The sequence below is a fragment of the Podarcis raffonei genome, chromosome 8 (assembly GCF_027172205.1).
Source record: "Podarcis raffonei isolate rPodRaf1 chromosome 8, rPodRaf1.pri, whole genome shotgun sequence".
Lineage (NCBI taxonomy): Eukaryota > Metazoa > Chordata > Lepidosauria > Squamata > Lacertidae > Podarcis > Podarcis raffonei.
In genome coordinates this window covers 90132363-90158565 of record NC_070609.1, presented here as the reverse complement: position 1 = coordinate 90158565, position 26203 = coordinate 90132363, and the positions used below count along the sequence as shown (strand labels likewise).

At 44.3% G+C, this 26203-nt stretch overlaps 1 protein-coding gene across 7 annotated transcripts in view; it reads right to left on the bottom strand.

The window, feature by feature from the left end:
* The window catches only part of GPAT2 (glycerol-3-phosphate acyltransferase 2, mitochondrial), a 76103-nt gene extending 54238 nt beyond the window's left edge, over positions 1-21865 (bottom strand). The window contains exons 1-4 of one of the 7 annotated variants that reach the window (XM_053401506.1): positions 21762-21865; positions 20817-20871; positions 4480-4593; positions 3006-3079 (exon numbers count right to left, since the gene is read on the bottom strand). In XM_053401506.1, coding sequence (XP_053257481.1) covers positions 3006-3079; positions 4480-4593 — 188 coding nt within the window. In that variant the 5' untranslated portion in view covers positions 20817-20871; positions 21762-21865. Of the gene's footprint in view, positions 1-3005; positions 3080-4479; positions 4594-7224; positions 7449-7819; positions 8084-8420; positions 8441-15418; positions 15518-20816; positions 20872-21761 lie in introns of those variants that run through there. The other 6 variants (XM_053401508.1, XM_053401501.1, XM_053401507.1 and 3 more) reach the window with 6 other exon arrangements.
* Between the last annotated feature and the right edge of the window lie 4338 nt (positions 21866-26203).

Sequence of the window (26203 nt, the reverse complement as noted above, 5' to 3'; positions counted from 1 at the left end):
ACCCACCCTAATTAACATAAGGCATAGTCCAATGTTGATGACCTGGTTAGTGGGGTAGAAGTGGAAGGATCATTAGGCGCGAGTGATCATGCTCTTCTGAAGTTTACTATACAGCGGAAAGGAGCAGCCAAGCATACTAGGACTCAATTTCTCGACTTTAAGAAAGCCGACTTCATAAAACTTAGGGAAGTGCTTGGTGAGATCCCATGGACAGTAATACTAAAAGGAAAGGGAGTTCATGATGGCTGGGAGTTTGTTAAGAGGGAGATAGTAAAAGCACAACTTCAGGCAATACCAATGAGACGGAAACATGGAAGGTGCCTAAAGAAGCCAGGGTGGCTATCTAAAGAACTTTTAACTGAGTTAAGATTAAAAAAGGATGTGTACAAAAAATGGAAAAGGGGGGAAACCACCAAAGAGGAATTCAAACAAACAGCCAGCACGTGTAGACACAAAGTCAGAAAAGCTAAAGCACAGAATGAACTCAGGCTTGCTAGAGAGGTTAAAAGCAACAAAAAAGGCTTTTATGGATATGTTCGTAGCAAAAGGAAGAACAAAGAAACAGTGGGGTCACTCAGAGGAGAAGATGGTGAAATGCAAACAGGGGACACAGAAAGGGCTGAACTCCTCAATGCCTTCTTTGCCTCAGTCTTCTCCGATAAAGAAAACAATGCCCGACCTGAAGAATTTGGAGCAAATGATTCAGCAGAGGAAACACAGCCCAGAATAACTAAGGAGATAGTACAAGAATACTTGGCTTGTCTAGATGTATTCAAGTCTCCAGGGCCAGATGAACTGCATCCAAGAGTATTAAAAGAGCTGGCAGATGTGATTTCAGAACCACTGGCAGTCATCTTTGAGAATTCCTGGAGAACAGGCGAAGTCCCGGCAGACTGGAGGAGGGCAAATGTTGTCCCTATTTTCAAAAAGGGGAAAAGAGAGGACCCAAATAATTACCGCCCAGTCAGTCTGACATCAATACCAGGGAAGATTCTGGAGCAGATCATTAAGCAAACAGTCTGTGAGCACCTAGAAAGGAATGCTGTGATCACCAATAGTCAGCATGGATTTCTGAAAAATAAGTCATGTCAGACTAACCTGATCTGGTTTTTTGACAGAATTACAAGCCTGGTAGATGAAGGGAACGCAGTGGATGTAGCCTACCTTGATTTCAGCAAGGCATTTGACAAGGTGCCCCATGATATTCTTGTAAAGAAGCTGGTAAAATGCGGTCTTGACTATGCTACCACTCAGTGGATTTGTAACTGGCTGACTGACCGAACCCAAAGGGTGCTCATCAATGGTTCCTCTTCATCCTGGAGAAGAGTGACTAGTGGGGTGCCACAGGGTTCTGTCTTGGGCCCGGTCTTATTCAACATCTTTATCAACGACTTGGATGATGGACTCAAGGGCATCCTGATCAAATTTGCAGATGACACCAAACTGGGAGGGGTGGCTAACACCCCAGAGGACAGGATCACACTTCAAAACGACCTTGACAGATTAGAGAACTGGGCCAAAACAAACAAGATGAATTTTAACAGGGAGAAATGTAAAGTATTGCACTTGGGCAAAAAAAATGAGAGGCACAAATACAAGATGGGTGACACCTGGCTTGAGAGCACTACATGTGAAAAGGATCTAGGAGTCTTGGTTGACCACAAACTTGACATGAGCCAACAGTGTGACGCGGCAGCTAAAAAAGCCAATGCAATTCTGGGCTGCATCAATAGGAGTATAGCATCTAGATCAAGGGAAGTAATAGTGCCACTGTATTCTGCTCTGGTCAGACCTCACCTGGAGTACTGTGTCCAGTTCTGGGCACCACAGTTCAAGAAGGACATTGACAAACTGGAACGTGTCCAGAGGAGGGCAACCAAAATGGTCAAAGGCCTGGAAACGATGCCTTATGAGGAACGGCTAAGGGAGCTGGGCATGTTTAGCCTGGAGAAGAGGAGGTTAAGGGGTGATATGATAGCCATGTTCAAATATATAAAAGGATGTCACATAGAGGAGGGAGAAAGGTTGTTTTCTGCTGCTCCAGAGAAGCGGACACGGAGCAATGGATCCAAACTACAAGAAAGAAGATTCCACCTAAACATTAGGAAGAACTTCCTGACAGTAAGAGCTGTTCGACAGTGGAATTTGCTGCCAAGGAGTGTGGTGGAGTCTCCTTCTTTGGAGGTCTTTAAGCAGAGGCTTGACAACCATATGTCAGGAGTGCTCTGATGGTGTTTCCTGCTTGGCAGGGGGTTGGACTCGATGGCCCTTGTGGTCTCTTCCAACTCTATGATTCTATGATTCTATGATTCTATGATTCTATCAGGGTGTTCACCTGGACAAACCCTCTTGAAATAAAAGAGGAACTACAAAATAGCAATACTGTTAATTTAAACAGGGCTGACAAAGGAGAATCAACCTCCTGGTGGGTAGTACTGCATAGGACAAGTGGCAGCTGGTAGACCTTGGACGTGGTGGGGCAGCATGTGACCAAGGAGGTCAGGTAAGCGGCAGGGCACAACAGCCCTAAAAAACCCAGCTACACCAAGCAAAGGTTTGCTCTACTGTTTTTGCCTCTTTTTACACAATGCAAACACTGAATATTCAAATTTCTACTTTCTGCACTAGTAGTGTGGATTTTTGGGTTGCACTTCCAACTTCTAGAAGGTACAATGCTAGGCCAAAACTGGAATGCACCAGGAGGAGACACAGATCCAGGGAGCAGAAGTATAATCATTGCTGTAATTTCTAACATTGTGGAATTTCTAACATTGTGCTATTCCTAATAATTCATGCACCTGCAACTTCTTAAGAATGTTATGCAGACCACAGCAGCATATTATGTCCTTAAACCCCAGTATAAGTATAAACAATGTGAGATAAGGATAAGACGATGGAAACAGAGCACAGGTGGCATTGTAAGTTTTACAAAAATATGTGGGAAGAGCCAGGGGAGTATATAGACATTTTTTCCAGGCCACCTTCCCATCCACTCCAGATCTTACCTGGTGTTTCCTTCTGATATTTTAATTACATTGCAAAATCCAAGAGAGATCATGTTCTTGTGGAAAAAGAATTCCTGAAGGCAAAAAGAGGACAAGATTCAGGTCCATTGGCTTTTCAATCTTCCACCATAACTCAGCAACCTACCCCCCAGCTTGGAGGTGAACAGCAGTACTAGCAACTTAGTACGTACCAAGCAGTACTTAACAAGCTCTCTCTCTCTCATTGGTCTGAACTTGCTTGATCAGATAGAGACCAAGGTAAGCCATCCTTCTGCCTCCAGAAGTGCCCAGCTCTAAGATGATTCACACTCTATATTGCCTCTAAATGTGGACATTTCCTGATCATATTTGCCTAATTAATTAAGAAAACCATCCAACCAGCATTTTGTGGTGATGAACTTTTTTAGTTAATGATGCATTGTGTGAAGAAGTATGTCCTTTTGCCTTTCCTGAACCTACTGCCTGCCAGCTTCTTTAGATGATCCTGAAGTCTGTTATCACAGGAGAAAAGACTTTCCGCCTTCACTGCTCATCCTTTTACACATCACAAGTCCTGTCCTCCCTGACTTATGCCATTTCTTCCCCTAAACTTAAAGCTCTGTCCCATTTAGCTTTAAGGTGAAAGTGCTCCATGCTCTTGTTTAATTTAGCAGCTCTTTTTGATAACTTTTTTAATTTGGAGTAATCAGAAGCATACAGTGTTTTCTGACTGTGGCTACACCATGAAGTTCAGCATCATGATGACTGCTGTTTTATTTTCAGTTCCTTTCAATCAGCAACCTATTGGGTCACAGCCAGGCAGCGTGAAGTGAGACTGAAATTAAAAGCGCATGCATGGTGTTTATCCCACCCTGTGCGTGTACTGGATCTCAAGTCGTTTTTGTATGTGAAATTGTTCTAATTGTTTTATATACAACATTGCATAGCTGTTTTTACAGCTGTTTTCATTGTTGAAAGTGATTCATAAGTGGAATGCAACTAATAAAAATGTGGGAGTATGTGGAAGTTTTACAAGGCAGCAGGCAGATGGGTAGATGAACAGAGCCCACTATTTAAATAGATCAAGTTGAACAGTGGCTGGAGTCAAATCCATGGCCTTTTTGTTGCTACTCCTAGCTTAGAGACCATCTGTTAGAACATTTTCCACCTTAAAGTGGTACCGAACTACACAATAGTTGCCCAAGGTAAGGGAAGTCATGTGAGCTGGCAGGCCAAACCAAAAGCAGACTGACCCATGACTGGCAATCAACCCTTCTTTTTCAGCATTTCCCTGCACTAGGGTCTGGGAGACCAGGTTCAGATCCCCAGTCAGCCAGGAAGCTCACTGGGAGTTCCTGGGGCCATTTCCTATCTCTCTCTCTATAACCTACCACACAGGTGGTTGTGAGGATCAAATGAGGCATGGGGGAACCATGTGCTCTTTGGAGGGAAGGAAGGGTATAAATATAAGAACTGAAATAAATCAACTTCTTACCCAGCTCTTTGGTGTGCACCTTTGGCAGCAATAGCCCACAAATGGCCGGCATTTGCCCCAAAAGGGCACCACAGTTCCCAGCTTCCACTCTGAGTCCAAGTCCAAGGTTTTCATCTGAGGAGGAAAAAAGTATCTTGACTACCCACCTGCAAACAAATTAGCTTTATGGCTTTTGAAGTAATATTTGGCAGAACAGCATTTCCCTTAAGCAGACACTCTTTAATAGAAATCAAGCACACAAGATTCCAGCAGACAAGATTTCCATATTCATTTTAAGCTGTTATGCTTAATTTAATCAAAGCCCTTGAGGGGATATGGAAAAGAAGGATTCTTTTGTAGCCTTAAGTGACCAGCAATTAATTGTGGGCTATTCAAACACACACGATTTGCAGTATTCTGAGATTCTGCGTCCTGCATTGCTCCAGTACCTTCTCCAAAACCAGACAGCATTCAAAATTAGTTGGGCGCCAGCTGCGTTTTGTGACTGGCAACCAGCCTTTTGCAATGGGATTGAGATGTCTAGCATCTCCAACTGCCTGGCTACAGTAAGTTGGTCTGCAGCAGCAAGAGATGCAGGTCTTTTGCTGCGGCACTACCCCCGCCAAACACCTGATGCAGCACCAAAGACACATCCCCCCCCCCCGCCACTATGGCACTGCTGGGTGAATCAGGTGTATGGCAGGGTAGCATGGAAATAATTTTTTTTCTTTATTTCCCCCCAAAAAAACTAGGTTCTATGGGCCGGTGCGCCCTATGGGGCGAAAAATATGGTAAGCTGCCCAATACCATCATGAGCTTAAAACACCACAAATGCATAATAAAAAGGAGGTCTGGAGGGGCCTTAAAAGCTTTTATCCATTTTTTTATATCTTACCTCCAATACCAGTTCTACAACAGAGATCTACCAGCAGGGCTGGCCTGACCTGAGCCTTTTTAAGATTAAAAAAAGAGAGCCCATGGTCTACTAATCAGTTTTTAAATGTACAAAGCAACAGTGGTTGGTCAGGATCCCAATACAATTAAGGCATTCATTCTGTGCAAGGACCCTAGCAGCCCACAGGCCCTGGGTGACCCACCAGAAACTGGCTAGTGAGCTGTTGCTGGGCCACTTTTATTCCAGCTTTGGGAAAGAAAAATGTTACCATTCCACCCACCCACATACCCCTTTATATTAATCTGCCTACCCCTGTTTTACATTTGCTGTGTAAATCCGTAAGAGAGCAGAGGCCACAGTATTATTTGTTAGAAGGAGAAAAGTGGAGGTAGCCCTACTATTCACAATAGCTGCGGGCAACTACTTGCACAGTGCCACCTACACACCATTAGCGTTTTCCATACACACACCCACAAAGCAAGCAAGCAATGGAATATATTGGTGCAATCCCCTATATTTACCACCCAGAGGCAACAGAAGCCAGAGTTAAGTCAAAAGAAGAGGGCAAGGCCTCTGAACTGTTCTCATGGCAGCCTCAGCAAGAAGAAAACTCCTCTCACAACTTGAGGCATTTCAAAGTGCAAGGCTTAACTCCTTGCCAGAGAAATCAATTGTTCTACAGCTGTATCCAGCACAAAGGGGGGGGGGAGAGAGAAAGAGAGAAGAAAGTGAAGGGGGGGAACCATCAGCCAAAGCCCTCCGGGGAGAAGAATTTATTCTCTTTGTAATACAGCTCCAATATCATTACAATTGACTTTTCCCTCCCACTCCCTCCTCCGGCTCAAAGAGACAAGCCAGTCCCTTAAAAGGAAACAGCAGCTCAAACCAAGCGCCCTTGAATATACTATACTCAGGGGCACATGTAGACGCACACCCACCCACCTGCCAGCACACACAGGCACCCAAAACCAGCAATACTCTGAGTACCCAAATGAATGTCACCCTGCAAATGTTCACACATGTTCATGCACCATGGATTACTCTACACAACTGACACCCAAGTGCATGCACAGCCTGCCATTCAATGGAAGGTGTGTCTGCAGTGGTCCACTTGCAGTGGATGCTGTGCTCATTGAGTGAGATGGACATGCGTGTGAACCAGGCCCCTGAAATTGCGCTGTCAGCTGACCAGGCTGTAGCTTGGAGAGCCACCGCCAGGGAGCAGGTCAAATTCCCACTAAGGCCACATTCACACCATACATTAAAGCACTGTCATGGCTTCCCCCAAAGGATCCTGGGAGATGTAGTTTGTTAAGAGGGCTAAGAGTTGTTATGAGACTCCTTATTCCCCTCACAGAGCTACAATTCCCAGATTTCCCTGTGAAGGGGGATTAAGCTTTGTGATTCAAAGTATCTCAGGGGGCATTTATGGAAGATTGCTGCTCCTCCATGCACGCACCAGCCACATGATGTACCGTATTTTTCTGTGTATAACACGCCCCCATGTATAAGACAACCCTTATTTTATGGGAGCGCAACAAAAAAGGGGGGGCATTGCCCAAAGTTGTTGAGCTTCTTTTGGAGGGAGATTGCCCAGAGTTGTTGAGCTTTTTTGGGGGGGCACTAACGCCAATTGGTAGTTGCCATCAAAATGACAGCCCTTTTCTTTTTCTTTAAACCAAATTTTCCCTTTCCAAAGAAATTCTCCTAAATCAACACCCCCCCCCAAGCCTCTTGCCAAGAACAGATTTGTGATTATCTCAATGGCTCATTTGCAATTAAGACCCTCAGGACTGTTGCCACCTTAATCGATTTCAAATCCTTCTTACAACCAAAACCTCAAGAGTCTCGTTTTAAAAGAGTACTCTTACATAGGGCAAAGTGGATGAAAAAACTCAAAGCTGTTCCTTTGGCCCTTCCCTTTCTCTCACAGCAGCGCCATAAGCCACTTCCATGATTCTGCAATTCTCCTTCAGAAAGTGCTGAGGAAAAACACAGCTGCCATGTTTCTTAGCTCAGGAAGTCCTGGCACGCAGGAGATCTGTCTCCCTCAACACTTAAAGGGGTGCCACCCCAGGGCCCCATTTCCAGACGTCCAGCACACTCTCTCACACTTGCTGGGATGCCCTGGCAATGCTGGGCACTGCGGCCACAATGCATAGTTCACACCAAAATTAGAGCAAGGCTGAATCCTTATCTATTTGTTTGGGGGGGGGGTGCATTCAGATCCTGTGCGGATGGGCCCCTCTCTATGGTGCGTGCATCCACACTGACTCAAAATGACCGTGCGTATCATTTTCCTGTGTTTTGCTGGTATTTTTCCCCACTTGGGGAACATTCTATCATGAAAAGCAGGCAACCAAATTGTAATAAAATAAAAACATGTTTAGGGCAGCGGCAGTGTTTTATGGGGCCAGTAAGTTCAACACACGATGGCCTCAAGTGAGGCCTTCTAGAGAAACTCACACATATACAAGATTTCTAGCAGGATCAACCTCATCAATTTCTCTACCGTTTCTATAGCGATGGGGCTCCTCTCCCTTCAGGGCCTCCACAGGCCTCCTGAGGCCCTGCTTCTGCTCTGCTCTGAGCCTCTAGTCCATACTTTCGGAAATCTCCGTCCATGGGCCCTTAATTTTGGGATAATTCAACCCCCTGCAATGAGGGAATCACAGCTCAAGAATCCCTGACGGATGACCATCCAACCTCTTGAAAAATGTCCGATGAAATAAGAGTGACAAACTTCTCTCCCTCCCTCTGAGTGTGTGTGTGTGAGAGAGAGATGACTGGTGTCACAACTATGTGAGGAGAAATGTAACATGGCCAGGCAGATTACAAAGGACACCCTTGCCTCTGACACAGGAGTGCCTTAATTTAACCAAAATATGATGCAAGGCTCTCATCTCTAGACACTTACCTGGGATTAAGTTTCATTTCCCTTAAAGGGATTTACTAATGAGTAAACATACGCAGGACTGTGCTGCATTTCACCAAGCAAAAAAAATCAATTTAAATCACATTTGCCATTTTGAAATCTGTTTGTTTCCTGAGGAACCATGTACACTACCCGGTTGCTCTAACAATTAAAACAGGCTGATCTCCAACTAAATAAGAGTGTTGATGCATCCGACGTGAATAATGCAAAACTTTTAGTCACACAGATCACATGCACTGCATAACCATAACAACAACAACAGCAACTTAGTTCTTCATTTGGATCCCTCCGTACACACACAAGGATAACAAGCAAGTTTCCTTACTTCAGAGCTTTCTGTGTGTTGCGACATGTTAGTGTGTCGGCTGTAGTGTGTAAGTGTGTAGGTGTGTCGCTCCTCCGGGGGCTGGAAAGGGGTTAGTTTAATCTTTGGTTTGCTGGTAAAATTGAATTACTGTGTTGCAAAATGATGCATGTCTAAAAAGTCTGTCACCCACATGAAAAGTTTGGAAAGCTCTGCCTGCTTGCTAGGCATCCAGCATTTTCTATAGGCAAAGGACTGTAGTTAGGAAGCAAAAACAGTGTTTCTCAATGATGGGAAGTCTTAGAAATGTGCTTTAACATCTTCTAAAACTGTTTAATCCATTTTAAAGTAGGTTATTTTAAAAGCATTGTTCCATATAATTGATCTTTAGCAAAACAATCAAGAGTTGTTTAGAGCTAAAACTGAATTTCTTTATTCCTTTAAAACATACTTCCAGCTACAGCACTTGAAAAATAAATCTTTCAGCATTCACACTAAAATTTTGCCACGTTGCAGTATAAGTTAATATGCATCCATGTCCAGAAAAGGTGCTGCCTATTTGCATAAACCTGCAACAGCAGCACTCCTTATCTCCCCTTTTTTGCTCCCATAAAGTTAAAATCCTATCTGCAGTGTTTTCTTTCTCCCACTCAGGTCTCTATAGTCAGTCACAGAAGAACAGGCTGCAGGTATTTTACACAACAGCTTCTGAAGAGGAGAAACTCAAATCATGAGAAACCTACATTTCATTAGCAGCATATGTAGAGAGGACCACAACTATTCTTAACTCTCTCAGCTACTACTTCAAATTGCAGGGTACAGAATTTGGAGCACGTCTTGGAAAATGGAAAACTTTCCTGTTTCCAGGCTACCTATTATATCTTCCATATCTGCATGTACTGCATTACCAATCCTCTGGGCAGCAACTAAGAAAAACTAGTTGGGAATAGTCAAAGAATAAAATAATGAGGAATTCTCTACCTATCCACGTGCTAAGCAAAGTTATTTACTGCTGCTATTAAGATATTTATGCATCTCCTGTTAGGCAGACATTTCAAGGCACTGTGCAGAGGTATAATAAAATAAAATAAAAAATATGTTGTGAGATTACTCACTGCTTTCCTCTCAGTTTTGTTTTAGGACCAATGTGCTCTCAGGGCCCCCAAACCCCCTTATCAGTCACTGAGGTTTTCTGGTGAGCCCTTCATTCATCCAGAAAAAAGTCCAGGACTCTTCTACATCAACAGAAGTCTAGTGTATTCTGCCTGGGTCAGACCACACCAGGAATACTGTGTCCATTTCTGGGCACACAATTTAAGAAGGATGACAAGCTGGAAGGTGTGCAGAGGAGGGCGACCAAGAAGATCAAGGGTCTGGACACTAAGCCTTGCGAGCAGCACTTGAAGGAGCTGGGGATGTTTAGCCTAGAAAATAGGAGACTGAGAGGAGATACGATAGACATCTTCAAATATCTTAAGGGCTGCCACATGGAAGAGGGAGCATGCTTGTTTTCTCCTGCTCTGGAGGGGAGGACTCGAGGGAATGGCTTCATGTTACAAGAAAGGAGATTCTAACTAAACATTCGGAAAAACTTTCTGGCAGTAAGAGCGTTTTGGTAGTAGAGGTTGGATGGCCATCTGTCATGGATGCTTTAGCTGGGATTCCTGCATTACAGAGGGTTGGACTAGATGACCCTTGGTTCCCTTCCAACTCTAAGATTCTATGATTCCCATCCTGGAGGACCTACCCTTATCAACTAATCTGTTCATCTGTCCCTTTTTAGTTACAGAACCACTCAAAATCCTGTCCCTTTATTCAGGGAGGCAACTTCAATCTGCATATCAGATAAGTCAATTCCCCACTTTTCCTGCAGTCAGTTCTGCTTTCAGTATCAGTTTGTGGATCTAGTATGCTACAGAGTCCTACCATCTTTAGTCTTCAAGGTCAGCTGCTCTCACTTGTACGTTGAGTTTTGCTTTGCATCCCCCCACATGCCGGAGGAAGAGCAGAGCACACACACACACCCCAGCTGGCATTTCCTTGCATATAAGAATATAATTAAAATCAGGTTCAATCAAGCAGGCAGGAAGTTCTACAGCGGCCAGCATTAAAAGGCTGCAAATGCCGAGGTGAGCACAAAAGTTTTTAGCTTGTGCCAAAATTGCATCAAAGTTATTTCTGGGGGAGGCCATTCCAGAGTACAGTGGTACCTTGGGTTACATACGCTTCAGGTTACAGACTCTGCTAACCCAGAAATAGTGCTTCAGGTTAAGAACTTTGCTTCAGGATGAGAACAGAAATCATGCTCCAGCGGCGCGGCGGCAGCAGGAGGCCCCATTAGCTAAAGTGGTGCTTCAGGTTAAGAACAGTTTCAGGTTAAGTACGGACCTCCGGAACGAATTAAGTACTTAACCCGAGGTACCACTGTATGAAGGTCACCACAGAAAATGCTGTACTCCTGGCTGCTGCAAGATATATTATCTACAGGCAGTAGTGAGACAACCAGGCGTGCCCCCAATTATGATCTCAGTCACTGTGCAAGTCTGTACAGGAGAAGACATTCTCGGGTAACCTGGTCCCAAATGGCTAGGACCTTAAACCTGGGCTGGTAACCAAAGGTATTGCATGTCTGCAGGTATAGGTACGTGCACTACTTAGTAACCTAACCACAGAATTCTGCACTAGCTGCAGCTTCCAAGCCACAGTTACAGTAGTAGTAATTGTGCAGAAACTGTAATAGTAATTGAGTCTTAATTTTTCCAAGGTATGGGTCACCTGTCCACTCTTTTAGTGGTATCTGTTACTAACGGCTGCATGAAGCAAGTTGTAGCTCGCTAAAGTGGAAGTCCCAATAAATCTAGATTTGTTTGGTTCATTTTTACTTAGTGTGAATTGCAGTTAAGCATGGTACTGAACACTAGAAAGGGAAAGATCTTAGAAGGCAAATTTTAATATGGCTGTTTTTTAAATAAATAAGTAGTTGTTTTTTAAAGCAATTTCTTAAAAAGTCCATCAATTTGTATCCTCTATCAAAATGCAACTAACTATTCTTCTGGCATAAGGTGGGAGACAAGCAGAAAGCACACTCTGGGAGATCCGATTTACTAAGCACCATAAGTGCCTATCTCAGCATAACAGTATTCTCCCAAGCCATTGTCAAATACAGTATTTTCTCAAATCTGCTCCATGTTCAGATAGTCTCTAGAGTCAGCTCCATGCACATCAAATGCAGCTTCCTTGCCCACTGACCACTCCAAAATCTTTTCCTAACCCAAGGGGGATGATTGTGTAGAACAGTCGTAATACATTCTAAGCTGATCACCTGCATACCAGATGTTCCTGTGCTCATTGATGTAACAAAGAGACATGTCCTGAAAAAAACTGGATTACTGTTTCCAGAAATTAAACTTTTTAAATGAAAGAGACAATCCAAGCCAGGTTCTATGAATTCTGGGGGAGAAGTCACTACAATCCTTTTCACTGTGAAGCAGGAATCAAGATTTGAAAGTGTGCTTCTGAAGAGAAAGAAAATAATCAGACTAAATGCCATCATTTGTTTTATATCTTGTTTTGTTGTAATTATGGAGATTTTTATCATGTGCCTGTTATTTATTATTCGTAGCCTTGTCTTTTTTGAAAAAATACAAATTGCTATTTTTAAAAAATGCAAGTATCAGCGTGGTATAGCAGAAAAGGTCTAGATAAGAATGGGAGGTTCAGGTTCTGAGTTGAAATCTTCAGTCACCCATCAAGGAAACGAGGTAGCCTTGGCTGTTACTAGTCCACTTCAGAAGGATGTGGGGATCATAAAATGGGATTAGCACATCCTCCCCATGTACATAGCTAATCTTTTACAGATAAAAGGTCACAGACAGATGTACGGTAATAAACTCAGTCAAGCTTCAGAATTTGCTGTCCCAGGACTGTTAAAATGAGAAAGCAAGTCCCGCCTTCCCCCCAAAAAGACTTTCAATGTCCTTTAGACAGTGTTGCTAAATTACCAATTTCAAATTCTAATCTCAGAGCCTCAACAATTATCAGCTATTGCTCAGAAGGGTAGTCTCTGCCTACAAACTCTTCTTTTTTCCTAACACAATCAATCAATCAATCAATCAATCAATAGCTTCCATGTCCCTATGATATTGTTGGTTTTTGGTATTTGGGGTAAATACCAAATTTGGGGTAAGAATAAAAGGAGAATTCCCTGGATGCCTGGATCCAGGTGTGGAGCAAGTACTCTTTGGTGAGAAAGCCCCAGCAGAGATTTAAAGTTACAAAACATGCAGCAAAGTAAAGCTTTTAAAGATTCAAAGTTCTTTAAAATATCCTCTTCTAAATTATTTCCAAAGTTCCCCACTTCCCACAGCATAGAAAGGGACTCCTCCAGTAGACAAACCACAAGCTCAGGTCCAGACATAACATTATGTTAAAGCACAATGGCAGTGCACACTGCAACAGGAACACTGTGGCCACAATCTCTGTCTGGGAAGATGAAAATGTGCTTGTCTGTGTTAAGCCCTGCTTTGACTTAGCATTATGTGCAAATCAGGTCAGATCTACACAGCAGGACGATGCATCATTCTGAGTGAAGTCACCTTGTGTGGGACCTTCTTTCTTGAAGCCCTATTTGCTGAGAGACTCAAATGAAAAGCTCTTTGTTCTTCATAAGTACCAACATGAATTTTGACCTCTCATGCTTTCCCTCACAAAGCTGTGATCATGGCTAAGCATTCTTATGCTATTATCTCCTTCTACTGTAGAAATCGGACAGGGAAAACATTTATCTTCTTACTCATCTGAAAATTGAAGAGTTCATAAGCCCACTTCACTTGTTCCCTTCCCCTCCACCCACCCTGTACACAGTGAACTTCTGGAGGAAGACAAAGAGATAGCTTTGGGGGCCACTACATTTAATGGACTGTAAGGGGAGCCTCTGCAAAGCAATGGACAACCCACCCCAGACTTCACCGACCTAGTAGTCTCCAGATGTTGTGGGATTGCAGCTCTCATCAAACCCAGCGGCAGAGTACCCAGATAGCACCGGGTTGGCAAAGGCTGCCCCCCCCCCCCGCCGTACAAAACTGAATGCATGCAGACTCTCATTTCAGACAAGAAACCAAAGGTGAGTGGCAAAACCAAAGGCACAACCCCATTTAGACACATATGCATGCATACGCTATATGCTTGGAAGGAACAACACAGAAGTCATCAATTTCTCTCTTTGAAGGTGAAAATGAAGTCAAAGCTAAAAACTATGAGATCCTGCTGCCTGGGAACTCAACAGCTATTTCGAATCACTGAGAGTTTATATTGTATTAATTGTCATGATGGATTTGTTTGCTTATTGCTCTATATGCTACTGTGATTTTGATATTATTATAGTGATTGCAATGTTTGTTATTTTTTAATACTATTGTTCTTACCGTGAGCTGCTTTGAGATCAACATTTGTTGTTGGAAAAGCAGAATACAAATATTAAATCACATTCAAGTTAACAGAGACATTCCAAAATCCTCAACTCTTTCATATGCTCTTTGCCATTTCTATTGTTACTTTAACTCTATTCTATCACTGCCTCAAAAAATAAATGTCTAAAGAGGTGAAATTAAACATGCCCCTCCTTCTACCCTTGCAGAGGGTGGGGGCAGGGAAGCACCATCATCTCCTCCTGAACCGATTGTCTCTTAAGGGGCAACACAAAGGATGCCATGCAGACAGCAAGGAGGGGCTTCTCATTACCATCCCATTGATCTTCCTTGTTAAGGATTCCAGTTTTGTCCAATGCCTCACCTACTCCAGTAGCTGCTTCAAAAATCTATATTGTTTGGAATATTTAAGACTCTGGGGTTTCAAAACTTCCTACCTGGTGCATTTTAACAACCTTTCAGAAGCCTCTTCCTCTGAATAGAGAGCAGGCTGTTCCTGCTCAAAAGAGGTCTTGTCTACCCATTAAAATCAAGAATGTCAAGGGGACCAACCATATAAACCAATGGGTTTTTATGGCAATATGGAAAAATATTTGGTATCATCTGCAACCAACCCCTTCCAGGCCTCAAACCAGAAAACAGTGAACCAGACAAAGGTAAGCACATTTTAAGGCCCATCAATTTAAATAGCAAAGGATTGTGCTTATTAATAAGCTTGTCCTTACTTTTGTCACATCAAAAGTAAAAAAGCAGCCATGTTAGCCGCAAGGGGGGGACCCCAAAAACGAAATTAGAACAATATCTTCATTAGGAAAACAAAAATATCACAAAACTGTGTTTGTGTTCTCCAGAATTCTTCATCAGGCCAGCTGGTAAATAAAGCAGCAGGTGCAAAATAAAATTTTGGCATATGGCAACATCTGGAGTCTGCATCTGGACAGTCTTAAAATGGAATGTGAGAGAAAGCCACAAACATTCCAACATCTCATCTTCAGGTGTTTATACTTTTTGTCTGTTTTGGAAAATAATGAATTTAGCCACTCAACAGCAAGAGTCTAAACTGGAGGGAAAGGATCTTATGCCACCTGAAGATGGGACTTCTTTTCTTCCTCTCTCTCTCTCTCCCTAAAGCAGCATTCCCTCCAGCTGCCAGGTAAAGTTACCCAATTTGGCTTTTTTATATACCTAGTACAGCACCTAAAATTATTTTCAGCCATTGTTAATGCTAAGACTTCCTTGTTTCTCTTCCTTCTGAAGGACTCTGAGTTTTGCCCAGGATGGAGACAGACCAGAGTAACAGCCAGGGTTTATTATTATTATTATTTCCAGAGATGAGGAATCAGCCATCGTTGTGTTTCTTATTCCCGGCAGGCCTGCACAGAACCTAAAAGGAGCCTCACCTCCATATCTGCTGCCTCCTCCCACATTTCGTCTTAAGACTAAGGGAGTCTCTTTGAGGCACTAACAAAAGTTCCTTTCCTCCACCTTCACCAATTAGTTCGCAATTGGGGGTCCGTGTAACTCTCCGGGGGGGTCCCTGGCACCTGATAATCCGGACGCAAAAGCTGAGTTGAGCTTTGTTGCTGTTGAGCTTTTTTTGGCCAACTCTCCAAACATCAACTACAAATCAAAAAACTTCCTGGCTGGCGGAGGCAGCTTCCCCGCACCTGTGAAGTCAAGAGGCCAATTACGCCACGCGCAAGAATTACCCTTCGCTTTCTGCCGGGGGGGCTCCGCGCGCTTGCAAAACGCGGGTGCGCTTCGGACCGCGCAACTCCCGGAGCTTGGCAACACTTTGCGCGCTCCTTCGTGCGATCCGCGCCCGAAGGAAGACAAGAGACACCCCCCCCCCACACACACACACCCACCCACACACACACCCCCCACACACACACACCCACACACACACACACACACCCCCCCACACACACACACCCCACACACACACACCCCCCCCCCACACACACACACACACCCCACACACACACACACCCCACACACACACACACACACCCCCCACACACACACACACCCCCCACACACACCCCCACACACACACCCCCCCCCCCCCACACACACACCCCCCCCCCACACACACACCCCCCACACACACACCCCACACACACACACACACCCCCCACACACACACCCCACACACACACACCCCACACACACACACACCCCCCCACACACCCGGCTCTCTCAGAAGCGCCCCGGGAGGATCCTCATCAGCCCCGCGGCGCACGCCCAGCGCAGGTCTCGGCTTCCGGATAGGGACGGATAGGCAAGGATAGGAAGGAGAGCGGGGCTGATCCGCTACCTTGGAGGTGGAAGGCCTGCTTTACTTCCCAGTAAGCGTGCGTAGAACTGGGCTGGGCGCCTGGGCTCGCCTACTTAGGAGTAAATGTCACTGAGCTGAGTAGACGTGACCGCTGCTGAAAAACGCGCGTAAGATTTGGGTGCCGCCTTTCGATCGCTTAGCCCCACGGCGGTGGAAGAGCGACTGCATTCAGGGGGTGAAATGCTCGAATGGGCCTTCCTTCCGAGTAAGCGTGCACACGATCAGGCCGTATTCCAGTGCACGCTTCCGGGGGACTAGATTTCTGGTGAAAGCTGCGCACATCTGCAGGCTGCACATCCTTCCTTTGGAATAAGCCCCACAGGACTCGGTGGGTCTGACCTCGGAGCCAACACTTATAAGAGGGGCTTTTTCTGGGGGAACTCACAGCAACTCAGTTCCCGTGCCTCTCAGGTGGGTTCCTGCACCTCGCCGTTCTATAGAATGAGATTGCCCACCTCTGACAGTGGCTGGATGGGCATGGCCAGGACTTTTGATGGGGGGGGTCAAGACTTTTGTTAGGGGGGGCAGAACCGACGTGCTCCCCTGCCCCCTCCCAGGCTACGCCCATGTGGGTGTTGCAGCTCTCAAGGGATGATCATGTAGGTGGGCGATCTCCTGCTGGCCCTACACCCAATTTCCAACATGTTCCAAAGGTCCAGAGGGAAGATGTAGCACAGGATGGGAGTTGCAAGTAGGCGGCCTGGGCGCAGGTAGATGGGCCAAAGATATGCAAGGCCAGTGTCCTGTCCAGTCCTGCATCCTTTCCCCACAGTGGGCAACTGGGTGCCTGGGGGAAACCCACAAGAAGTATTTGAGCACAAGAGCCTTCTCCCCTCCCATGGTTTCCATCATGGCTAAAGGTAAAGGGACCCCTGACCATTAGGTCCAGTCACGGACGACTCTGGGGTTGCGGAGCTCATCTCGCTTTACTGGCTGAGGGAGCCGGCATACAGCTTCTGGGTCACGTGGCCAGCACGACTAAGCCGCTTCTGCACACGGAAACGCCGTTTACCTTCCCACCGGAGCGATACCTATTTATCTACTTGCACTTTGATGTGCTTTCGAACTGCTAGGTTGGCAGGAGCAGGGACCGAGCAACGGGAGCTCACTCTGTCATGGGGATTCGAACTGCCAACCTCCTATCGGCAAGTCCTAGGCTCTGTGGTTTAACCCACAGCGCCACCCGCATCCCTCCCCCTGCCCATATACTCAAACAAATCTCACTGCAGTTTGCCCCCTCCCAACTTCTCTCACTGCCAAGGAAAAATAATAAGTGAATAGAAAGAGAACTTCCCCAAGTAATGCGGACACAGAAACCTCACACACTAAGTAAAAGAATATAAATTTACCACCCCTTCTCTCCCCCCCCTTTTCTCCTCCAACCTTACATTGTGTACAACATTAATGTCTCACATTGAATGTAGCTGATCTGTAGAAAAGGCTGCTCAACCTGAAAACAGAGACAATGCATGTACTTTTGTAACCCAAGAACATCTTTAATAAAATTATTATATTTTAAACAGAGAGGGTGGGGACAAAACCAGAATGAGTTGGCTCTGCCTGCCACTGGCTCTCCGGCGCCACCTAATGTTGGGCTCCCTGCCTTCCTACCGGTCACTGGTGGGAGCCCCCAAGACTACCCCTCCCTCCTCTCCATTTCTGCACTCATGACCCCTCTGCACAGGGCTTAAGAGTAGTCTCTTAAGGTGTTTTCTTTACATTTATAATGGGACATATTTTCACCAATCGCCTGAGCATCTTTTTTAAAAAATACAAAATCAAAGTTATGAATAATGTTCATGCACTGTTAATAAGGTGGGATGAACTAAAGTTTTTTACACCACACCACAGTCATAAGATGAAATAACTGGCCTCTGGCAAAAAGTTAACTTTAGTTAACTTTTTGCCAGAAGCCAGTTATTTCATCTTATGGCTGGAAGCTTTTGAAATCATTATGCTTATGAATATGCATGGAAGATTTTGCAAGACTGTGTGCATAGTAGTTTTTTAATGTATCTAGAACGAAGCACTAGGCAATCTCTATTTCATTCATGCCAACAATAAGCCTATGAGGTCACCGTAATTTGAACACTACAAATAGGGAACTTAAAGGCTGTCTTGCCTGAGGCCGTCCAGTGACTTCCTGGCTGGAATGTGTGTGTTTTTGTTCAAGTCTGACACTATTGACAGAATTACCCTGCTGCACACTTGCCTTGTTTGAACTGAGACTGTACCAGGTGAGAGATTTTCAGCATAGTGATGGCTTTTATGGAGAGAACAGCCCATTTAAGGCCAAAGGGCATTACTTTGAACTCAGAAAGTCCTAGGTTCAATCCTGACATCTCTCAGTAGAGCTGTGAAAGAACCCTGCCTGAAACCCTGGGACCTTCTGCCAATGCAGAGCCAGGTGAACCAATGGTCTGGCTCATGAAGCAGTTTCCTGTGTTCCTAACATCTATTTAGCATCATCAGTGTATTTTAGCATTCACCAGTATAAAGGCACATGAGCTCACAGAGAGAGAAAGAGCCCTAGAAAATTATGATGGCAGCCCTGTAGGTAAATAACACAGGCATCCTAGCGTTGGAACACCAATACCACTTACAATGTGATTTAAATATATATATAGTGGCAGATTCAATCCACAAGCATCAAACCTCTCAAAGTGTAATTCAGTAGTTTCTGTGTTTTAGTTTGGGCATTTTAAAAGTCAGGTACAGAGCATTGTGAGAGGCTGAAATGTTCTCCCCATTTTAACAAATATATATTGCCCCTTCTGATGCCCACTTGTTCAGGTGCTTAGAGATGGGCCTGTTTGTCCTATCTGGAATACAATGGGTGTTGTTGCAGATGATGCCATCAATATTTTCTTTGTGTGTGCATCTTTATCCTTTTCCTTTCCCCACCTTCCCCATTTTAAGATGGCCAAATCAAGTGCAAGGGAGGATAGCAGAGGTCCTGCATCTTTTAACAAACAGAAGAAGAAATTTCAGCATGTGCTTCTTGCCACATAGGAATGTGGAAAGCAAACCTTTCTCTGATCACCTCCACGATGTAGCTATTTAATAAGGAGTAAGGAACCCCTTCTGTCCTCCTTTTGCATCTGGAGTGAGTCTCTCCCCTCCCACGAGGATGAACCATGAAAGATCAGGTATTTTACCTACCAACTGAATAGTGATGCACCAACCAACCTAATGTGGTAGATACAGAGGGGAAAGACCATGGCTTAGTGGCAAAACACCCGCTTTGCAGGCAGACGATCCCAGGTTCCATTCCCAGTAACTCCAGGTAGGGCTGCTGCCAGTCAGTGTATAGAAGACTGAGTTAAGTCCACCCATGTTTGACTTTGTCCCTGCTTCCTATGTCCCTGCTTTTCATAAGTCAGTTCCCACTGGCTCATCTTGATGGGGAGAAGAATCATTTCTTTTTCTGATTTTTAAGGTCCTGTTTGGCTTACTTTGTTTCTTCCCACTATCCTTTTGCTTCTTTATTTCATCCTCTTTTCCCTTGCCTTTTTAATTACTGCTGATTACCCCTTCCCTGGAGACCACCAATCCACAGTAGCCTGGGAAAAACTGTCTCAAATGCCAGAGAACAACTCACAGAGACTGCTTGCAAACCCACAAATTAACATATGCATCTAATACCATATCTTACTTTCACTATCAACTTTGTTCACAATCAATTTCATTTCAAGTATCTGCTAAGTCTCTTGCAAATATTAATTGAGGCTGCTAGTAATTATTATTTCCAATGCTTCAGCCTTTAGAGGTCCCACTTAAATCATCAGCCACACTTGTTCTAAAGCTTAAATTAATTCTCTGCCCCAAGGAAATTATATTAAGCCAGTTTAATAATATTTCTAAAGTCTGGAAGAATGGCAGTTGAAGATGATCGATTACATGGGATTGGCAGAAATGACTGGCAGAATCCGTGACCAGGGAGAAGAGTCGGCGGAAGAAGATTGGAAGAAATTTAAGGATTATCTACAGAAATATTGTAAAATTAATGAATGTTAGAATGATGTTGGATGGAATTTAAGAGGTTTTCAGCTGTAATATTCTGAGGGATAGGGGGAAAAGAGAGGTGGAATTAGGTTAAGAATTATGGTTAAGGATTTGCTGAATCAATAATTTGAATTGGAATACAAAAAGGGGAGGTATGAGGAGGTCGGGAAAATATGTCAATGAAAGTAAATTATTGTGAACTTAATGTGTTTTTAATTTTTATGTATCTTTTTCTGTTTTGTTTTTTCGTATTTTTTTCCTTTTTCTTTTTGATTTTTTATATCTTTATTGTATTAACTTTGAAAATCAATAAATATATTTTTAAAAAAAATATTTCTAAAGAACTACAAGGCAGCACATTCACTTCTAGAGTTTTGATAAGTTTCACTTTCACTAAGGATTTCTGAAATATCAAGAGTCAACCATAATGAGATGTTCAATTTTCTGTTTACCTTTTAGAATTGCAGGCAGTGGGGGAGTTTTGAAAATGCAGGTTCCATCATTGAGCTATATGGAGAAAAAGGAGGGGTAGAAATGCAGTAAATAAAAACCAAAGGAAATATGCCAGGATATTAACAAAAGAAACTGGTTTGACCATTTTCTTTTTGATGCTTCTCTTCTGCAAGCTCTGATCTTAACACCTGTAAAACCATAGGCCTGGGAGGTCTTCTTGACACCCAGCTCAAGTAATATGATAAAGTATCATATTATTCTTTATTCCACAAGATATAAAAATCATTGTTTAGAAGAGGGGCAAGGGACCCATGGCCCTCCAGACACAGCAGGGCTCCATCAGCCCCAGCCTGGCCAGTAGTCCGGGATGACTGGAATTGGGAGCCCAACCGGAATAGGAGTTCCCCAGCCACGGTTTAGGACATCCACCTCTGGCCATGTTTCTCAAACTTGGGTCTCCACCTGCTGTTGGACTACAACTCCCATCATTCCTGACCACTAGTCCTGCTAGCTAGGGATGATGGGAGTTGTAGTCTAACAACAGCTGGGGACCCAAATTTGAGAAATGCTGGTTAATGTATTGCATGCTGACGAATTCCTATATATTCAGCCCACAGGCTAACCCAAGGGGACAGGATAGGTTGCAACAGACAAAGCAGTATTGGGGCATTTCTAGCTGCCAAGGTCCATGCCTATAAAGCCAACATAGTGCCTTCCAGACTCCAACTCCCATCAGCTCCCAGCGAACACAGCCAATGGGGGTTGTAGTCCAGCAGCATCAGGAGGGCTTTACTACAGATCACAGCAGCTTATCCAGTGGGAGGCATAGACCCTTCTGCCTCTGCTAGCTGTCGGTGCCATAAGGGCAGCTTAGGCAATTGCCACCGGAAGCCCCACGACCACCACCTCAAAGTTCTGTAGCACATTACAATATAGATACTTACTGTTGAGTTCAATGGGATTTATAAGTGACACTAGGTTGTTCTACTAAGCACATTTGCTTGGGAGCTAATTCCGGGGCAATCAATAGCTCCTGCTTTCAAGCAAAGGCATTTCGGATCAGGGTGTTAGCATCACAGTTCCATTTCCTTTTGAAGTCAACAGAAAAGTTATTGACTTTAGCAAATGCTAGATCAAGCTCTGTACCAGATTGGCTCGCTGGCCCTGCAAGCAAGCATTTTAAGGATAAAAGCAGTTGTTAGAACTCTTGGAATAAACAACAAGTTTGTGCAGTGACCCTTTTAAAGATCTTCAACAACATTTTATCAATTGGTTTGGTCCACAAAGTTTTTAAAAAGTGGGTGAATGCAGTTCTTTTAATCGAAAAACAGCAAAACCAGCACAAATCAGGAATATTTGGAAATTACTGACAGAGCAACCAATCTTGAAACTGTCACAAACGTGTCCTGAAATGCAACAGCTAACCCACCTCCCCTTTCTGCAACAAGGCTTTATAAAGACACAGGCAGCATTTTCCATGCCAATTTCTAAGGAACAAATCTATTATGGCCAAGTCAAAGGATGCTTGAAAACAGGATGTTGAAAGTGCTGATGCAGTTGCCTGCACAGCAAACAGCAGTTCTGGATTGGTGCTGGCATAAAATCCTCTGAATAACTGACAGGAGAAGATTTCTTCATTCTCGGATGCAGTGAAGTGGTGTGGAAATGTGAGTGTGAAGGGAGAATTATAGACTTCTGTAGGTTTGAAATGCAGGAGAAACTGCAATAGTCTGTGGTAGAAGTAGGCAAGTGAGCACTCTGGGGCCCATCTCAACCCCCCAGAACAGTCTCAGGAACACACACACCTACATTTGCACACCTGTTGCTGATCTCAGCCACTTATCCCCAACCCAAGATGCAAAGAAAGACTTCTTTTGACACCCTGTTCTCCAAGTAATCAGTACAGCCTCAGACAAATATCCCCTTCTGCACCCATGCAAGGGGGAGTAAACAGCTGAGGCACCTAAGGAAGGGCTGTGTTCAAATCCCAGTTGCTATTCACACTGAAGAGGAGGAATATAAAGACCCTTTTGCTTAAGCCTCTGCTTGTAATAATTGGTGGGTTGAGGAAAAACTCTGGGAAGAGGTCTTCCAACAACTCTCTTAGCAGCAGCCTCAACCAGGGGCAGCATGTTCCATTTCACTGCCTGAGGCAAAACAGGAAGGTGCCAGCCCACCACCCAAATGCCCACCGCTGGCCTTGTGTGTTGCAGTGATGCGCACAAAGCAACAGTGGGTTCCAGTAGGATCTCCCCAAGCTCTTACAAGCTCTTGCAGAGCATACATATGCAGACCCTCCGAATGTCCTTATTTTCCAGGGTTCCTGATTTGATCCCGGAATGTCCCACTTTTCCTTGTTGTTGTTGTTTAGTCGTTTAGTCGTGTCCGACTCTTCGTGACCCCATGGACCAGAGCACGCCAGGCACCTCTGTCCTCCACTACCTCCCGCAGTTTGGTCAGACTCATGTTTGTGGCTTCGAGAACACTATCCAACCATCTCATCCTCTGTCGCCCCCTTCTCCTTGTGCCCTCCATCTTTCCCAGCATCAGTGTCTTCTCCAGGGAGTCTTCTCTTCTCATGAGGTGGCCAAAGTACTGGAGCCTCAGCTTCACGATCTGTCCTTCCAGTGAGCACTCAGGGCTGATTTCATTAAGAACGGATGCGTTTGATCTTCTTGCAGTCCATGGGACTCTCAGGAGTCTTCTCCAGCACCATAATTCAAAAGCATCAATTCTTCGGCGATCAGCCTTCTTTATGGTCCAGCTCTCACTTCCATACATCACTACTGGGAAAACCATGGCTTTAACTATACGGACCTTTGTTGGCAAGGTGACGTCTCTACTTCTCAAGATGCTGTCTAGGCCTGTCATTGCCCTTCTCCCAAGAAGCAGGCGTCTTTTAATTTCGTGGCTGCTGTCACCATCTGCAGTGATCATGGAGCCCAAGAAAGTAAAATCTCTCACTGCCTCCATTTCTTCCCCTTCTATTTGCCAGGAGGTGATGGGACCAGTGGCCATGATCTTCGTTTTTTTGATGTTGAGCCTCAGACCATATTTTGCGCTCTCCTCTTTCACCCTCATTAAAAGGTTCTTTAATTCCTCCTCACTTTCTGCCATCAAGGTTGTGTCATCTGCATATCTGAGGTTGTTGATATTTCTTCCGGCAATCTTAATTCCAGTTTGGGATTCATCCAGCCCAGCCTTTCGCATGATGTATTCTGCGTATAAATTAAATAAGCAGGGAGACAAAATACAGCCTTGTCGTACGCCTTTCCCAATTTTTAACCAATCAGTTGTTCCATATCCAGTTCTAACTGTAGCTTCTTGTCCCACATAGAGATTTCTCAGGAGACAGATGAGGTGATCAGGCACTCCCATTTCTTTAAGAACTTGCCATAGTTTGCTGTGGTCAACACAGTCAAAGGCTTTTGCATAGTCAATGAAGCAGAAGTAGATGTCTTTCTGGAACTCTCTAGCTTTCTCCATAATCCAGCGCATGTTTGCAATTTGGTCTCTGGTTCCTCTGCCTCTTCTAAATCCAGCTTGCACTTCTGGGAGTTCTCGATCCACATACTGTTTGAGCCTTCCTTGTAGAATTTTAAGCATAACCTTGCTAGCGTGTGAAATGAGTGCAATTGTGCGGTAGTTGGAGCATTCTTTGGCACTGCCCTTCTTTGGGATTGGGATGTAGACTGATCTTCTCCAATCTTCTGGCCACTGCTGAGTTTTCCAAATTTGCTGGCATATTGAGTGTAGCACCTTAACAGCATCATCTTTTAAAATTTTAAATAGTTCAGCTGGAATACCATCACTTCCACTGGCCTTGTTATTTGCAGTGCTTTCTAAGGCCCATTTGACTTCACTTTCCAGGATGTCTGGCTCAAGGTCAGCAACCACACTACCTGGGGTGTACGAGACATCCATATCTTTCTGGTATAATTCCTCTGTGTATTCTTGCCACCTCTTCTTGATGTCTTCTGCTTCTGTTAGGTCCTTACCACTTTTGTCCTTTATTATGGTAATCTTTGTACGAAATGTTCCTTTCATATCTCCAATTTTCTTGAACAGATCTCTGGTTCTTCCTATTCTGCTGTTTTCCTCTATTTGTTTGCATTGCTCGTTTAAGAAGGCCTTCTTGTCTCTCCTTGCTATTCTTTGGAAATCTGCATTCAATTTCCTGTATCTTTCACTATCTCCCTCGCATTTTGCTTGCCTTCTCTCCTCCGCTATTTGTAAGGCCTCGTTGGACAGCCACTTTGCTTTCTTGCATTTCCTTTTCATTGGGATGGTTTTCGTTGCTGCCTCCTGTACAATGTTACGAGCCTCCATCCATAGTTCTTCAGGCACTCTGTCCACCAAATCTAAATCCTTAAACCTGTTCGTCACTTCCACTGTGTATTCATAAGGGATTTGACTTAGATTGTATCTTACCGGCCCAGTGGTTTTTCCTACTTTCTTCAGTTTAAGCTTGAATTTTGCTATAAGAAGCTGATGATCTGAGCCACAGTCAGCTCCAGGTCTTGTTTTTGCTGACTGTATAGAGCTTCTCCATCTTTGGCTGCAGAGAATATAATCAATCTGATTTCGATACTGCCCATCTGGTGATGTCCATGTGTAGAGTCGTCTCTTGTGTTGTTGGAAAAGCGTGTTTGTGATGACCAGCTTGTTCTCTTGACAGAACTCTATTAGCCTTTGCCCTGCTTCGTTTTGATCTCCAAGGCCAAACTTGCCAGTTGTTCCTTTTATCTCTTGATTCCCTACTTTAGCATTCCAATCCCCTATAATGAGAAGAACATCCTTCTTTGGTGTCACTTCTATAAGGTCTTGTAAGTCTTCATAGAATTGGTCTATTTCAGTTTCTTCAGCACCAGTGGTTGGTGCATAAACTTGGATTACTGTGATGTTAAAAGGTCTGCCTTGGATTCGTATCGAGATCATTCTATCATTTTTGAGATTGCATCCCAGTACAGCTTTCGCCACTCTTTTGTTGACTATGAGGGCCACTCCATTTCTTTTACGGGTTTCTTGCCCACAGTAGTAGATGTGATGGTCATCCGAACTGAATTCGCCCATTCCCGTCCATTTTAGTTCACTGATGCCCAGGATGTCAATATTTATTCTTGCCATCTCATTTTTGACCACCTCCAACTTACCCAGGTTCATGGTTCTTACATTCCAGGTTCCTATGCAATATTTTTCTTTACAGCATTGGACTTTCCTTTCGCTTCCAGGCATATCCGCAACTGAGCGTCCTTTCGGCTTTGGCCCAGCCGCTTCATCAGCTCTGGATCTACTTGTACTTGCCCTCCGCTCTTCCCCAGTAGCATGTTGGACGCCTTCCGACCTGAGGGGCTCATCTTCCAGCGTCATAACTTTTATATGCCTG